General features: G+C 42.9%; 1 protein-coding gene across 1 annotated transcript; it reads right to left on the bottom strand.

Moving 5' to 3' along the window:
* Positions 1 to 177: 177 nt before the first annotated feature.
* anapc5 (anaphase promoting complex subunit 5) lies at positions 178 to 16,479 on the bottom strand. Its single transcript, XM_039803790.1, has 17 exons — positions 15,912 to 16,479; positions 15,742 to 15,821; positions 14,726 to 14,835; positions 14,354 to 14,597; positions 13,147 to 13,213; positions 11,942 to 12,043; positions 11,642 to 11,832; positions 11,484 to 11,565; positions 9,569 to 9,661; positions 4,922 to 5,103; positions 4,517 to 4,652; positions 4,289 to 4,363; positions 3,668 to 3,789; positions 3,456 to 3,563; positions 1,719 to 1,866; positions 1,204 to 1,366; positions 178 to 1,112 (listed from the first exon to the last, which is right to left on the bottom strand). Exons 1-17 carry the CDS (start codon positions 16,107 to 16,109, stop codon positions 892 to 894), a joined length of 2,322 nt encoding a protein of 773 aa, XP_039659724.1. The 5' UTR covers positions 16,110 to 16,479; the 3' UTR covers positions 178 to 891.
* Positions 16,480 to 17,145: the final 666 nt, after the last annotated feature.

The following is a 17,145-nucleotide window of genomic DNA, read 5'->3' as shown; positions in this document are numbered from 1 at the left end:
TTCCTGACAGGGCTCCTATCAGACACTCCACATTTGAGATGCCTGCGCAGGAAGATACGGGCAACTTTAAATAGTAGTTATAGTATAACTAAACTCTAGTACAGATATTCCCACTGCAGATCCATCACCCAACAATTATTCCTGTTCTTGTGTCAGATTAACTGAAAACTAAACAAGAAAAAGCAAGTCGTTTATTTTCTTGAAAGAAGTGCAGCGGGTAATGGATCACAGGCCCGTCAGGACACCGAAATGTAATATTATCAGCCAAAAATCTTTGTCACAAATCATGTCGGACATTAGCGGAATACAGCAACAGTATCTGGTGTTATGTCATCGTGGGTCTCTTATGATAGTGATTTTCTCCTCCGGATTCCCACTTCATCTGTATTCTTCTGGCAAAATATGAATCATCGGGGCCACTGAAACACATTCATCTTGTAGCTAACTGTGATATTACCCTCGTCCATCAAAAGGAGGTGGTTAAATCAGCACGGCGGAGACAGCTCCTGATAAACCTTCCATGTTTCTACTACGCCGTCGCAAGGCATGTTATGTCTGTCTGACAGACCTGGACTGTTGCTGAAGTATTTATAAAAAAAATTAAAAAAACATTATGTTTATCATCAGGCCATCAATCAAATCTACCTGACCATGAGTGAAGAGACAACTGATCTATTCTTGGTCTACTGGTAACTCAGCCTTGTTTATGACTACTGACATTGTCCTGTCTAATGATTATTACCCAGGCATTGCGTGCAAAGAGTTCCACAGTTGCTCTGAATGTTAAACGAAATGCTTTAGTGCTGACGGAGCAGGACAGATCTTCATCACCATCTAGTGGTTAGAGGAGGTGTTGTGTCCTTCGTGTTGAGTTGTGGGACAGGGGAGTAGTTACAGTCGCATGGAGACCGGCGGTGCTGGTGACTGCAGCTCCTGGTCCAGCAGCCGGAAGAGCATGGCACTTTTGTTGCACTGCGAGGTTTGCCCCAGAGAGCGGTGGAGCTGGGCCTGCAGGTAGTGGACGTCCCGCAGCCGCTCCTTACAGTTCAGCTTGGAGAAATAGGCTGCTGCCTCATTTAGCGTGTCGACAGCCAAAACCACCAAATGCAAATCTGCAGCGAGACAACAAGCAGCAGTGTGTAAATAGAGGCTGTACGTACAACGCTTAGAGATAGGGGTCAGTGTTCGGCGGCAAGGTGTTACCTGCTCGCGCTTGCCCATTTGGCCTGAACCCAGCCACCGCCATCTGACAGCGGGCCGTCAGCAGCAGGGCTCGGCCCTTGTCCATGAGCGATCCGTGGGCCAGAACGGGCTCGATGGCTTCATGCAGAACACTCAGAGCGTGCTCAGGAACCCCCAACATCAGCTGCAGGGGAGGAAAGGGAAACAAAGACAATAAAGAAACCAATGCGTGTTGTGTGGCTTTTATTTTATTTTGCATATACACCTGCTATACTGCAGTTCAATAAAAGGCTGTGGTAATTGATTTGCATCAGTGGAGGAAGAAGTATTCAGATCCTTTACTTAAGTAAAAGTACTAAGTACAATAGTTCCCTCTAAAATGTAGTGGAGGAGAAGTAGAAAGTGGCATGAAAAGACTCAAGTAAAGTGCAAGTACCTCAAGTACCTCAGTACTTAGTTACAGTCCACCACTGATTTGCATATATGGAGAGCTGTGACAGTGTTTGAGTGAAGTGTGTCTTCCTGTTGTGGCTGACCTGAGTGAAGGCCAGGTGGAGGATGGTCTCTGAGGCCAGGGACTGAAGGTGGTGCTGTCTAGCCAGAGCCAAGGCCTGCAGGAGGAGAGGAAGAGCTGTGGAGAAGCCAGACGACTCCCAGTGGAGCTCAGCGGTGGAAAGCATAACTCTGTATCAGATGTAAACAGGCAGTGATGTAACAGCAGGGCTGGGTACCAAATTCAATACCTTTTAGGCACTGACCGAATGGCCTCCTAAGTATCGAAAAAATGCCTCGGTCATTCAATATCAAATTTCAATACCTAAGGAGTAAATCTCATTAGCGTCTGTGAGCCAATAAGCATGCAGCATGCTTCTACCAAGATCTAATAATGCTGGTGATTGGCTGTCTAACATTATACGCCGTAGAGGCAGGCAGGAAAAATTCGTTAAGTTCCGCACAGAGACGGGGCTCACGTAGTAGGAGCTGAAAAATAAATAAAAAGATTTGTGCCGTAATGTTGTAATTTCTTTAATTGTTTTTGTTAAAATGGATTTCATAAAATTGGTACCGAAAAAAAGTATCATTCAGGAACCGGTATCGAAGTCTTTCTTTTCCACACATAAAAACAAAGAAGGTAGACGTTAAGAAGTTTAGGTGAGTTCACTCTCCTTTACAATCCAAAAAAAGAGGTAATCATTAGGGCTGGGACGATATGCTTTTGTCCCAATCGATTCTTTCAGGACACATGGATACCGATTCGATTTGTATTGCGATTTTCAGTTATTGCGATTCTAGAAGTATTGTGTTTCGATAGTATTAAGTATTGCGATTTTCTTTTCCTTCTTTAACAAAAACAAAAGTTGAAATGCTCATATTATGCTCATTTTCAGGTTCATAATTGTATTTAAAGGTTGTACCAGAATAGGTTTACGTTACATTACGCAACGCTTTTTATCCAAATTGCTACATATGTCAGAGGTCGCACAGCTCTGGAGCAACTATGGGTTAAGTGTCACAGTGGGAATTGAACCCAGATCTCCCACACCAAAGGCATGCGTCATATCCACTGCGCCATCACCACCCATGGTTTAATTTTCAAAAAACACCATATTTTTGTTGTAATGCACATTGCTGCAGCTCCTCTTTTCACCCTGTGTGTTGAGCTCTCTGTTTAAGTTACAGAGCGAGACATCTCACTTCTGTTCCATCTTTGTTGGGAGTCGCACATGCTCAGTAGCTAGGTAATGGCTGCTACTATGCTCAGTTGAAGAGCGTGAGGGAGTGCCATGCTAGCAGCTAGGCGAGCATTATAACGTGTGTTCCATAGTGACCACGTCTGTCTCTGAAGTAAAGGCTGGACTACAATAGAGCTGTTTGGAGCAGTTTGTGAACAGTGTTTTCTGTTGGAGATGGTAAGTCTCTTTGGGGGGGGACTTCTCTTTGTAAACCTATAACAAAGATATATAACACAATAAAGGAAAGGGAAAAAGCCCAAAAGCATAATATGAGCACTTTAAATAATACACTTCTAGAGACAATACATCATGTCAGTCAGTCTGACATTTAATTCCATTTGTAAAGAAGTTCATAACATGGATTTTCTGCATTTTCTGTTTCCGCACAGTTTTTGCTGAAAACGGATATAATGTACCGGTACCGTATCAACAGAAAATATTTAGGTGAATCATTGGTAAAAAAAAATAATTCACAATACATAACGATTTTTTCCCCCCCACCCCTAGTAATCATGTTATGAGAACTGATCAAGTGTCTACCTGATGACCACCTCGGTACGTTTAGTCTTCTCACAGTGCACCTGCAGCCGCTGTAAGATGCTGTACGCCTCAGTGCTCCGGTTCAGAGCCTTCAGAACTTGAGCTTTCCTGTCAGCAAACACACAAACACAGTGACAGCTCTGACACAAAGAACACGTGTGTGAGACCGCCATCGTTACAGTTAGAACTGAAGATTCGTGCCTTGGCGTTACCTGTAGAGACCTTCTGTTTTGTTTAAGGCAGAGATCGCCGTGACTAGTGGCTCTGCCAAATGGTATTTCCCTTCGTTCATATGTCTCTCAAACTGGATTTTCAGATCGCACAGCATCCAGAGCTGAATTGGGACATTTAGGGTAACGAATCAAAAACAGTTCACATTATTTTTTTTTGACATTTCCCATCATGAATTCTGCTACATTATATCAAGCACCACAGAATAAAGCAAGCAAGTTTTCACCTCTGCGCTACAAAGCACAATAAAATGGACTAAAGAACGGAATCAGACTTTTTGACAAAAATATTATGCAATGAAATAAGCATGTGGAAATAGCAGTAACTACAAAACAAAAGCTAAGTGCTCTCTGAGTTAGTTATATAGAAGGTGCCGTCACAAAGCAAAATCATCAGTTATCATAAAGGTTCTAGGGCGATGATTTGTTGAGTTACAAAATGAGCCTAAAAAGACATAAAACAGAGGCATTAGAAATTTCCTATATGTTACACAATTTGCCAGCCAGCCTGATAACCTTTCTCCACCTCTTTCTTTCTGCAGATACTGCTCTCTGCATTTATAGGGCAGTACTGAATAATACAGTATGGCTGAGAGAACACACCTTGGCATGATGCGAGTGAGGAGGGAACTGTTCTTTCAGATGCTGGAGAATCTCGGAAACTGCACAGTACAGGCCCTTGCAACAGAAGCAAACATATACACGTTGAACTCTGCCCATGGAGACCTGATCGATGTTTATTACCTTCCCGCAAAGCTGGGTCAACTGACTAATGGATATTGCAGCAGCGGGCCGGAAGGCAAACAGATGAGATCAAATTAAATGTGTTACCTGCTCAGCGTGCAGCTCGGCCAGGTGGCACAGAGCCACAGAGAACGCCTCGGTGTTGTTCTGCTGGACCCCGAAGTTGACTGGCTCCAGACTGCTCATGTTGAGAAGCAGCTGGGCCTGCTGCAGAGCCATGGTGCTGCAAGAGACACAGGCACGTAATGGACTTTGAGAAAAAGTGCTGGTCATGCAGACACTTCGGAGTCATGTGTTTTTACACCTTAACTTCGTGTTTTTTTTTTATGCTCATGACAGGTTTGTCTTGTACATTAGATGTACGAAATGTTAATCCGTGCATATAAACATTTGACATTTTTTTAAACCGTGTTTCACAGAGCTGCTTTACTGTCAGTAACAGTGAACACAACTGACAACTGTGTGTCGGGGTGGCGAGTGGAAGAGGCTGACCTCTTGCCGAACATCCTCCATATGGACGTAGTCTGAGCCAGGCTGATCTCGATCAGCTCCGACAGACTGTGCTTCCAGTGCAGGATGTCCGTGTCCTTCAGTGCATCCATCAGTTTGTGGGCCGTCTTACCCTGTGTCGCCCCCTGCTGGACCAGAGACTGAATGCCCAGAGATGCCAGGTACTAGAGCAGGGAGAATCAGAATCAGAACACGTGACTGGGACTGGTGACATCCTCTCAGGGAAATGGTTCAGTTTAGGGTTGGGCGATGTCCCCTAAATTGGCAGTTGACGATGTTTACAGTAAAACATCGTGATGGACGATGATATTGTCGTTGGGGGGGGGGGGGTTAGCTCATATCTCTTTACATAAATATTTTTTTCTACTACTATGGGCTAACAGTTAACATAGAAACGATTAGACATACATTTAAATGCCCTCTGTAAATGGTGCCCTGCTGGTAGGTTTTACAACTTTCACTTAAGTACGGTGCAGTACAATCAATCAGATGTCCGTGATCTGTGTAACGACAGTACAGTGGGACGTTTGCCTTCAACAGAGCGACAGTAATAACCTAACATACCATCATTACTGAGTTTAAACTACATTCTCGGTTATGTTTGCACTGAATAACTCATTCAATAAACAGAAACATAACTCTTGCCGCGCACATGAACAGATGCGCAATATTAGCTCACACATAAAATAGCACCCTCGTGAATTAGCCTACTGTTGTTAATATACATTCATAAATCCTGCATAACATCATCCCGTACCTACAGGACCTCAGACTGACTTATTGATGCACGCACAGAGTAGTGTCGAGAAACTTAGTCCAATGAGGGGAGAAAGGACAGTGTGATAGCGTTCCACATTTACGCTTTTTTCTCTCTCACTCGAGACCGCTGTGTCCATAGTTACTAGAAGGTAGAGCGAGCTACAACTGACAGGGAGAGAGAGAGAATGTATCAATACAGCCAATCCAGTCTGCTCAATGCGATGGTCTTTTTCACAAATAGGTTGCATGTAAAGAGGGAAAAAGTAGCTTCCACTTAAGGAGCCCTATGTCTTGTCTTTGTGTCTTTGCTAGTTTAAGACCGACGTACTTGTCAATTTCCCGTCCAGCGCCCGCGACTAGGATTAGTGTGTTTGACAGGGTGGGGGGGCGTGGCATCACGATGGTGGCTCTCCATCGTGATGTCGGCCAGCCATCACGATGGACGATGATATCGTCCATCGGCACAACCCTAGTTCAGTTGCACGCAGTCCGATTCAAGGTTAAAGATGCAGTAGGTAAGTCTTATAAAACTAACTTTCTGTCATATTTGCTGAAACTGACCCTATGTTCCAGTAGAACTACATGAATTATGTAATATAAAAAAAAATCCAGCTCCTCTGGCACCACCTACAGCCTGTAGTGCGATTGGCAAAATTCCACCGCTCCCTAAACTCCGGTGAATATTGGAGAGGCTTTTCAGAGGTGGCGTGGCTGCAGGATTTTAAAGATCTGAAGAACGATGCAGATGTAGCCACATTTCCTCTCAACAGGTAACATAATTACCATGAATGATTTATCTTTCACTTGGTTATTAGTAGTCAAAAGTCCACAAAGCTACGTTGGTGAGGATAATAACGTTAGCACAGTGGTCGGTCTGATATGATGCTGAAATGGCTAACAGTAGCCTGCTAGTTAGCATCGTTTTACGGTTGGTGAGTAAACATTGCGTTAGTGTTTAGTTATTGAAAATGTTGTCTGACATGCCGGCCGGCAGCTCTGTCAAACTCCGTTGTGTGGGAGGGGCTTAGGAGACGGTTTGGGCTGCAGCAGAAAGGGGGGAGGGACTGAGAAGTTGTCGATGTTCAAATTTGTTGGCAAAGTCCTGGATCTTCACAATCTTACCTACTGCAGCTTTAAGTAAGAAAAGAGCTAGTCAAAAAGTGTATAGTCTCGCTTTGCCAGACCTTACTCCACAGCACTGCGGAGGAGGGTCTGGCTAGTCCATAAGGTGCTCTGGTTTATTGGCATTTCTTTAAACCAATCGCAATCCTCATGGGTGGCGCTTTGCTCCACACGGAGCTGCTGCAAAATAGCCTCGGGAAGGAACTTGTTTTGGTGGAACATGTGTACGTTCCAAAGTTGTTTTAGTCGTGTGACAGAAAACTCAGATTGGACAGATAGTCTAGCTAGCTGTCTGGATTTACCCTGCAGAGATCTGAGGAGCAGTTAACCATAGTCCTCATACATCCAGAGTTTAAAATTCCCACACAAAGAAAGCGGAAGGTGACAGATATCGGCGAAAAGTCGTGCATCCTGTGGAATTTCCTGCAGCACCGGGGGAATCCCGGAAGTGGAACGTCGTGGATAGAGACTAATAAGGGTATAAAGTAACATAGCAACAGTGCAAGAAATAAAAAGTTAAGTAGAAGTCAAGTAAGATTAGGTGTAAAGTTAAGGCCGTTTTACAGTTGTGCGGAGGCTCCATGCAGAGCTCTCGCTGTAAGTGGCCTGATGTTTATACTTGTGCGCTGGTGTGTGTCGAGCCGGCATGTGTGTGTGTGTGTGTGTGTGTGTGTGTGTGTGTGTGTGGGGAGAGTGGGTGACAGAGCGAGGGAGAAGTGAGAGAGGGACGGCGATTAGCTTCGGAGTGAGTAGCGACTCTAGAGTCATAGTGAGAGAAACAAAGTGTCTCCCCTGTGTTTTCTGACCACGGTGGGAAATCTGGAGCAGGAGAAGTTAACCCTCTCCTTGATTTCACGTTGTTTATGGAGAAGGAGAACCAGGAAATGCAACGCTACCAAGCCACGGCCGAGCGACGTGCTTCACTGCGACGTGTAGTTACATTTTTAACGCTGGTTTTAAAGGTGCGCGTCAGGCTACGGCGTAGGGTCCGGCGTAGACGCAGAGGGGTCTGCAGGGGTACACCGTCAATTTTACGCACAACTATAAAATGGACTTCAGACTGGATTAAAAGATTAGCTAAAACAATGGATTGTACAAATGCTACTGTAGTGCAGGGTGAACATAAATAAGTACAGTATAAACATGAATAAAGTACAGTGTGAATATATAAGTAGCAGCAGTGAATAAATAACAGATATTGCACATGTAACTGATACATTATTGCACTGAGGATAATAATAAAAAAATACTTTTTTTCAATTTTATCAATCAGTGTGGTGGACAACACATGTCAAAGATAACATATGCAGAGATCAATACATTGTACAATGACTGCTGGATGATGCTTTCTATGTTGCTTTTATGATGTGTGGCAAGCTGTGTTTTCTTTTGCAATTTTTCTCCATATTTGAAGCTCTCTCTGTATTCCTGTATGTTATTTTTATGAAGGAATACTGACTTAAAGAAAAAACAGTTGAACAGCTAGAATTTCTAATGAGAGGTGCTGAATTGCAACTAACATGCTTATCCAATGCCCACCATGGAACAGCTGTTACTGTACATAATTACATGAAGAACACCTCTATTCCCGTATTTCATGATTGCTTTGGCTCAGTGTAGTTTTCACAGCAGTTTCAATTTACAAAACTCTCTAATGCAAAGAGCCAAACTGACTTTTTAAAGTTGTTTAATTCTCACTGTAGAGGCTAAGCCCAAGCTTGCTGTACCATGGGCTGAATAGTTGATGCACTTTTTACCTTGTTTGATCAAATAAAGTTCAAGTCGTATTTGCAGTTCAAACCGGTACACAAATGATGACTGTGTGTGACTGTATCGATATGTGTATGGCTGTGTGGTCTGTGGTGGTCAAAAACTGTCTGTGCTTCCGGTGGAACACCTGACTGACCAAAGATTGGTTCCTAATTCTCCCCTGAGTGCTAATTGGCTCCTAAACTCACCTTTAAATCCCTTGCGGACAAAGTGCAAAAACCTAAATCACATAAGTCCTCAGAAAAGCATAATGCTTTTTTTTTCTTCTAAGTGTACAGTTCACTGAATCAATGCGAACAGGTATTTAAGCATTTCTGCTTATTTTAGAATTATCCAGTTGAGAATTGCAACACACCTGAAAACTAAAAAGAGGGGACATTTTTTTATTTCCTTATTGATTACTATGAAAATTGAGATGTTTTTGCTGGAAACGGATATTATGTAGTTGCCATCAGCGGTACCGTATAAACAAAAAACATTGTTAATGTGACTCATTGGTAGAAAAAATGGGATGTACTGCTGTAGAAAGTCAGACTCTGGACTCATTGTCTCTAATTGCCGTGATAAAGGAAATTCAATAAATAAAATTAAGGTTTTAAAAAGTCTTTCTTACTCTACTCTAGAAAGTATTTCAAATACCTCTGCCTCTAATTGCAATTTTTTTCTGATTAATGATCTTTTTATTTTCTATTTCAAATGCAACCATGTTTAAAATTCAGTGATAAACATATATGTTGAGATGCTCTGGTAAACTTATGGTGCAATGCATTACCTAATATGATACCGATCCCATCGCATGATGGTGTCTAGTTTCATTTGGTTTGCCTTATGAAGTTTACAGCATTTTGTGTTAGAAGTCTGGCAAACTAAAACCGCTGTGAAAAGTGAGCCAAGGCAATTATGAAATAATGAGCACAATAAACAGCCACAGCCATTTTAATACAGGCATTCTGTTTCAAGAGCTCACGTAGCACTCACTGGCAGGCAGAAATGGGCAGCCATTTTCACAGAGTCCTCAGTCAACACAGTGCTGTCAGATCCCTTCATCTGTTCCAATGTGTAGAGCCAACTCTGATGTGGGACACAAAGAGACAGGCAGAAATAAACTAAGGCACACTCATATTAAATTCAGGCAGAAATAAACTAAGGCACACTCATTAAATTCAGGTAGATACAGTGCCTTGCGAAAGTATTCGGCCCCCTTGAACGTTTCGACCTTTTGCCACATTTCAGGCCTCAAACATAAAGATATAAAACTGTAATTTTTTGTGAAGAATCAACAACAAGTGGGTCCCAATTATGAAGTGGAACGAAATTCATTGGCTATTTCAAACTTTTTTAACAAATAAAAAACTGAAAAAGTGTGGTGTACAATTATTCAGCCCCTTTACTTTCAGTGCAGCAAACTCTCTCCAGAAGTTCAGTGAGGATCTCTGAATGATCCAATGTTGACCTAAATGACTAATGATGATAAATAGAATCCAGCTGTGTGTAATCAAGTCTCCGTATAAATGCACCTGCTCTGTGATAGTCTCAGAGGTCCTGTTTTTGTAAAGCGAGCATCATGAAGAACAAGGAACACACCAGGCAGGTCCGAGATACTGTTGTGGAGTAGTTTAAAGCCGGATTTGGATACAAAAAGATTTCCCAAGCTTTAAACATCCCAAGGAGCACTGTGCAAGCGATAATATTGAAATGGAAGGAGTATCAGACCACTACAAATCTACGAGACCGGCCGCCGTCCCTCTAAACTTTCAGCTCATACAATGAGAAGACTGATCAGAGATGCAGCCAAGAGGCCCATGATCACTCTGGATGAACTGCAGAGATCTACAGCTGAGGTGGGAGACTCTGTCCATAGGACAACAATCAGTCGTATACTGCACAAATCTGGCCTTAATGGAAGAGTGGCAAGAAGAAAGCCATTTCTTAAAGATATCCATAAAAAGTTTGTTGTTTAAAGTGGTGCCAAAAGCCAACTGGGAGGACACACCAAACATGTGGAAGAAGGTGCTGTGGTCAGATGAAACCAAAATCGAACTTTTTGGCAACAATGCAAAACGTTATGTTTGGCGAAGCGCAACACAGCTCATCACCCTGAACACACCATCCCCACTGTCAAACATGGTGGTGGCAGCGTCAGCGGTTTGGGCCTGCTTTTCTTCAGCAGGGACAGGGAAGATGGTTAAAATTGATGGGAAGATGGATGGAGCCAAATACAGGACCATTCTGGAAGAAAACCTGATGGAGTCTGCAAAAATACCTAGACTGGGAGATTTGATCGTCTTCCAACAAGACAATGATCCAAAACATAAAGCAAAATCTACAACGGAATGGTTCACAAATAAACATATCCAGGTGTTAGAATGGCCAAGTCAAAGTCCAGACCTGAATCCAATCGAGAATCTGTGGAAAGAACTGAAAACTGCTGTTCACAAACGCTCTCCATCCAACCTCACTGAGCTCGAGCGGTTTTGCAAGGAGGAATGGGCAAAAATTTCAGTCTCGATGTGCAAAACTGATAGAGACATACCCCAAGCGACTTACAGCTGTAATCGCGCGCAAAAGGTGGCGCTACAAAGTATTAACTTAAGGGGCTGAATAATTTTGCACGCCCAATATTTCAGTTTTTTATTTGTTTAAAAGGTTTGAAATATCCAATAAATTTCGTTCCACTTCATGATTGTGTCCCACTTGTTGATTCTTCACAAAAAATTACAGTTTTATATCTTTATGTTTGAGGCCTGAAATGTGGCAAAAGGTCGAAAAGTTCAAGGGGGCCGAATACTTTCGCAAGGCACTGTATAAACTAAGGCACACTCATTAAATTTAGACATAATGAACGATCATGATGCAACAGTGACACACAGTAAAAATAACAATAGAATTTTACCAGACAGTGCTGTAAGCACACATGATCATTGGACTCCTGGGCAATGCGGATAGCTTCCTGTAGAGCCAGATCAGCCTGCTGACTGAGGGAAAAGAGAAGGGAGCCATGTTTTATACACATCCTCTCTTTGTAGGAACTCCAGCAGGTCTTGTACTCACTAGTGGCCAAAGCGACAGTGCAGGCTTGCCAGGTTGAGAGCAGCGTAGCGGAGACTTCGGCCGTAGCCCTCGTCCCCGTTGCTCTTTCCCTCGCTTCCAGACAAGATGAGGCGGTCAAAATAATGCAAGAGACTGTGGGCGGAGAGGAAGATGTCCTGGACTCTCATGCTGTTCAGGTAGTTCAGGTAATGCTGAGGAGAGAGAGTGAAAAACACAGCACTGATGAAGAACATATCCCTCCCCCCCCCCTCTGGTAGAAGGGGTTAATATAGCAGGGAAAGTTAAGTGGATGGAGCTCACCGCCTCAGCAAAATCGGGGTTGAACTTCAGCATGTTGTTGAGCTCTTCCTGCAGCGCAGCCGGCTTCAGGGCTTTGTTCTCGTCGTTCTTGAGAAGATATGCCTGTAGAAAGATGTTGGAAAAAAAACCTGTAAAAGCCCCTTAAAAAAAGTACTTCGCCACTGGAACGAGGGGCTTTTCATTAAACTGGGCTGTCCATTCAGTAGGAATTGTTGGTGCTGGTAACAAACGATCTCGTATATAACAGTTAAACAGTGAACTAAAATATGTTGATGAAAACATTTTAGGCGGGAAACAGGCAATACAGTAACAGAATTCTGGTTTATATTTGATCAGCACTGCCTAGTTTTACAGTTTGATCTGAGTTGGGTCAGAGTTTGAGAAAGATAGAGGGACGGCTCTCTCTCTCGCTCTCGATTTGCTTCTATACTCTTTGTGTCCGTATGCCGAAGTACAGTCTGTAGTTCAAGCAACAGGCCCTAGGGCCAGCATCAAACCTCCAAGTGACGCGTTTTGCGTCAAACGTGTCATTAGAGGTTTTTCAGCTGACCTGTGAGTAGGGAGATCTGGGCACCAGGAAGATGGAGGGAAGTTTACCGTAGTTCCTTTACGCATACCACCAACATTATTATGATACAAAGTTGGTTGAATATCGGCAAAGTATCCCTATAAGAGATACAAAAGTACATCTAGATTTGAAACTCTTGATGTGTGGTTCTTTTTTTTTTTTTTACCTACTGTGTCAAATCTGCTGGTTTGACCAAGACAGGTTTTCTGCAGGTTTTACCAAGTCAAATTTAAGACTTTTTAAAAGACCTTTATGAATGAAATGTAAGACCTATATCACGACATTAAAGTAAAACGAAATGCAGAGTCACAAAAGTACTTGCAAAGTAAATACATGTATTCAAATTGAATAAAAGCGACACAGTAATAATAATTTCTTCATATACAGCTAATTATATTTGCACACCGCAGAATAAAAAAATAAAAAAGAGCTTGCGTTACATGGACGTAGGAAAATTTAAGACTGCTTTAAAATTATTTAAGACCTAGAACCCAATACTTCAGCGAATTTAAGACTATTTAAGGCCTAAAATGTTTATTAGTTAGTTTATTAGTTTACTTTTTAAAGAGCCCGCGGAAACCCTGCAAGATGACACTAATGCCCTTCAGTTAATTCCGGCCTTGATTTAAACACTCACCTGTCTTGCAAGAAAGTACTCCGCTTGTTTTTGTGACAGGGGACCTCTGCTCGGAGTATTGTCATTTCTAGAGAAGAGCCAAAACAACACATCTGCGTTTAACAACAGTCCCGGTGCATTAACATTAAAACAAAAGTCTTTCCGATTACCATAGACATTTCACAAGGTAGTAGGTGCAGACAACCAAAAAATGGGGTCAGCCCTATGTTCCCACATTTCTACGTTCCCACATTTCTATGTTCCCACAGCCCTATGTTCCCACATTTCTATGTTCCCACAGCCCTATGTTCCGACATTTCTGTTCCCACAGCCCTATGTTCCCACATTTCTATGTTCCCACAGCCCTATGTTCCCACATTTCTATGTTCCAACAGCCCTATGTTCCCACAGCCCTATGTTCCCACAGCCCTATGTTCCCACATTTCTATGTTCCAACAGCCCTATGTTCCCACATTTCTGTTCCCACAGCCCTATGTTCCCACATTTCTATGTTCCCACAGCCCTATGTTCCCACATTTCTAAGATTTTCCTGGGTTAGGGTTCAAATCTGATACAAATTTATGAAAAAGGAAATGTGGGAACATAGGGTCTAATTTTGGAAAATAAATTTAGAAATGTGGGAACTGTGTAGCCTGACGTCGTCATACTCAGATTCTAGTCGAGTCTGACGCTGCTCCATTGGGCTGTGATTATGGGGCGTGTTTCAACCGAACCAGGAAAGAAAATGCCTCTGCACTCAATTGGATAGACCTACAACCAATCAGCTCAACGGAGACAGACATCACAGAAACTGCAAGTCAAAAGCAGGCTTCGACAGAGCAAAGGCAGAGGCGGCAGTTTCAGTTACTGTTGATCATCTGTCCATCATCGTATAAAGCCTGCCCTGAAAATTTGATTGGTCTGAACAGCTCTGGCTTGAGCGTAGTTGCTCCACAACGGATCAAGTCCAGAATTGTGGGAACATAGGGCCTAATTTTGGAGAAAAAAAAAAAAATCTTAGAAATGTGGGAACATAGGGCTTTGGGGACACAGGGCTGAATTTTCAGTGAAAAAAAATATTCTTAGAAATAGGGCTGTGGGAACATAGGCACGCTCCCCCAAAAAATAAGGTCAACATTTTCAAGATGAGGTTGAAACACTCGTTTCACACCCAGTAATATATGTTACACCAAATCAAAAGACTTCATCCAAGAACAGCATCACTAACCGAAGCTCTGACTCGTGCAGCGGGGTGTCCAACTCCTCTCTGTCTATTCTGTCCCCGACAGTATCCTCTGTGCTGGTGAGGTCCATGTCGGAATCGTCAGCAACCAGCACTGGCAAACTCACCTGGCCATCGGTAGGCTTGGCGTAGTGACTGTGGTAGTAATGCTGCAGGGACTTGTACAGCTTGTAGACCTGACTGAAAGACAGCTTGTTGTAGGCCAGGAGCATGTGTCTCATGAAAAGACCTAAAACAAACAAACAAACAAACAAGTGAGGCGTAGCTTAACGCAAGTCTTTTTAATGAGAATAACACAGACATTTCACAAGTTCTAATCAGACTTTAAGAGCTGACAAAATTGTGTGTGCTACTCACCCACGACACTGGTTTTATAAGCCTCTGAATCAAAAGCAGAGAATGGAGTGGGAAGAGTGGAAAAGAAGTACTCCATGTCTTTCAGCTCTCCGTCTGCCATTTCATGCAGCCTGTGAAAGAGAAAAACAGCCTCAGAAACTAGACAATGCAAATATTTTAACATTAACATGAAATTGTATTGTCTGGGACCGTGGTTATTATATCAGTAGATGTTATATGTTAGTTAGTAGATATGCGCTTTGGCGAGCATAGGTCATTCATGAACTTTCTCCAGCTCCAGGTACAGTGTTGGCCAGTCTTCTCTGCTTCCTTCCAGAATTATGTTGTTTCCTTGACTTGTGCCTCCACAGACCTTCTCCGGGTTTTCCTGTCTCTCTCTCCCCCCCCCTTGTGGGTTCCAGGTTAAGGCCTGCCTGGTCGTGGTTGAGGGAGGTTTCCTCAGAGAATGCCCTATCCAGCCCCATTTCCGGAGTTTGATTTGTGTTTCAATTGGTTCTTGTTTAGTGATTTTCTGCTATCCGTGAGGCTTTAGTGTCTTGGTAAATTGTTCGGATGTTCAAGGCGCCAATCCTTGTAGTGGTTTGGTTGTTAGGAGGGGAGGGGGGGAATCAGCTGCACGACTTCCTTTCAGCTTTTGTTGTGCATCATCATGCTGAAACACCTTCCACTTCCAAGCCTTGCTGTATGGTTTTCATGAACGTTTCTGGAATCGTTTTTCCCCCCACTAAGCATATGTATGGTCCAACTTGCTTTACCAGAGCCCCGTTAGAACAGCCTTCATGGTTAACGTAGCGGCCCGGGTGGCAGAGCCATCCATCATACTTCGCCCTGCCCAGCAATCCCGTACTTTACCTGATTCCACCTCTCACGACTTGGACGCGGGGTTGGACTTGGAGAGGCTACATTACAAATGATGTGGTCCAATTTCCTGAACTTAGGAGTCTGTGAAAGCACCAGCAGTTTGTAGTGTTTAATATTTCTATCAAGTCACAGTGTTTCAGAGTGAAGCAGCATACCGGAGTTTGACAGCATATGCAGTCTGAGGGCAACATTCCTCCACAGTCTTCAGGAACTGGCCAAGAGTCAGGTCTGGACCCTGAACACCCCACATGAAACAAAAGATACAACTATGAAACACCTGCTACAACACAACGGTATGCAAGATAACTGCATTAATGAAACCAACCTGCTGCAAGGGCAGGATGAGTTTGTTAAGTCGTCTCCTTTCTGGAAGTGTGATTTTGGACGCAGTCATGTCGTACAGCAGCGCCAGGACGGAGATTTTATACGGAGTCACCCAGTCTTTGATACCAAACACGTTAGCATGGACCACTCCGTTCGTCATCATAGGGTTGAAATACAAACTTTCATGCACACTCGCCATTTTGACAGGTTGTGTTAGGCTACGGCGATTAAATAAGCCAATGTTGAGGTACACTGGGTCAATATTTAGCGGAAATAAAAGTTAAAGACCAGCCAGCAGCAGCAGCAGCAGCTAACATAACGTTAGCTAGCTAGCGTTCCAAGTGTATTTAACGTTAGCTAGCTAGCTAGCTAGTCCCGAGAAGACGGCAATAAAACATCAACGGTTAGTCTCTGCTAACTTGCAAAAAACAGAATCTTACTGACAGTGAACGCTCACTTTGGTCTTGTCAGGTAATTTGGTTTATTTACATGTTGACAGAAGTTGCCAAGTTTGCTTTCAAACTGCCCTCCTTCTGCTTTTTCTTCTTGGTGTATTAGCTACATACAGCGGTTGGCATCCAGCTCATTGGTGCATTACTGCCACCTTCTGCTCCGGAGTGTGGATCAGACAATAGACTTCTGATTCCCTTCAGAAAAAAATAAAATCTAAATAAATAAACTATCACACACACACAAATGAACTGTGTGTTACACAATCATAAACTGTATAAAATAAAACCGGTTACAATGCATAATATGCAGAAGGGGCAGTCCTAGGGACATTGGAGCTGGCTCTCGGCCAGAGAGACCTCTGTCTTCACTATCATTATTACATATTATTATTATACACAGGGATGTGCGCAGACATTTGGAGGGGCTATTACTCTAATCTGGAAAAAAAGGCAACATAATATTGTGCTAGGCCTCATCTTGAATAGAATCATTAGAATCTGAATAAAGTATACTGCACTTTTTACTGCTAAAAAACTGAACTGCCAGTTGACCTTTAGACTGTGGCTGTTCTCAATGATTCTGGTTGAGATAACTTCTGGTTGACATAACTAATGTTATGATTTGGCACCATAAAAAATACTGTAAACGTATTTTAATCGATCCCTATGTTCTCAAATGCTCTGTGAACTGGAGCTTTTGATATGCATAAGATACTAACAAATTCACAATGCTATACACACAGGCACAGACACAATTTACTGTGTATTTATTATTAATGAAAC

The sequence above is a fragment of the Perca fluviatilis genome, chromosome 6 (assembly GCF_010015445.1).
Source record: "Perca fluviatilis chromosome 6, GENO_Pfluv_1.0, whole genome shotgun sequence".
NCBI classification, from domain to species: domain Eukaryota; kingdom Metazoa; phylum Chordata; class Actinopteri; order Perciformes; family Percidae; genus Perca; species Perca fluviatilis.
Note: the sequence above shows the minus strand (reverse complement) of the source record. Positions and strands in the feature narration are given on the sequence as shown.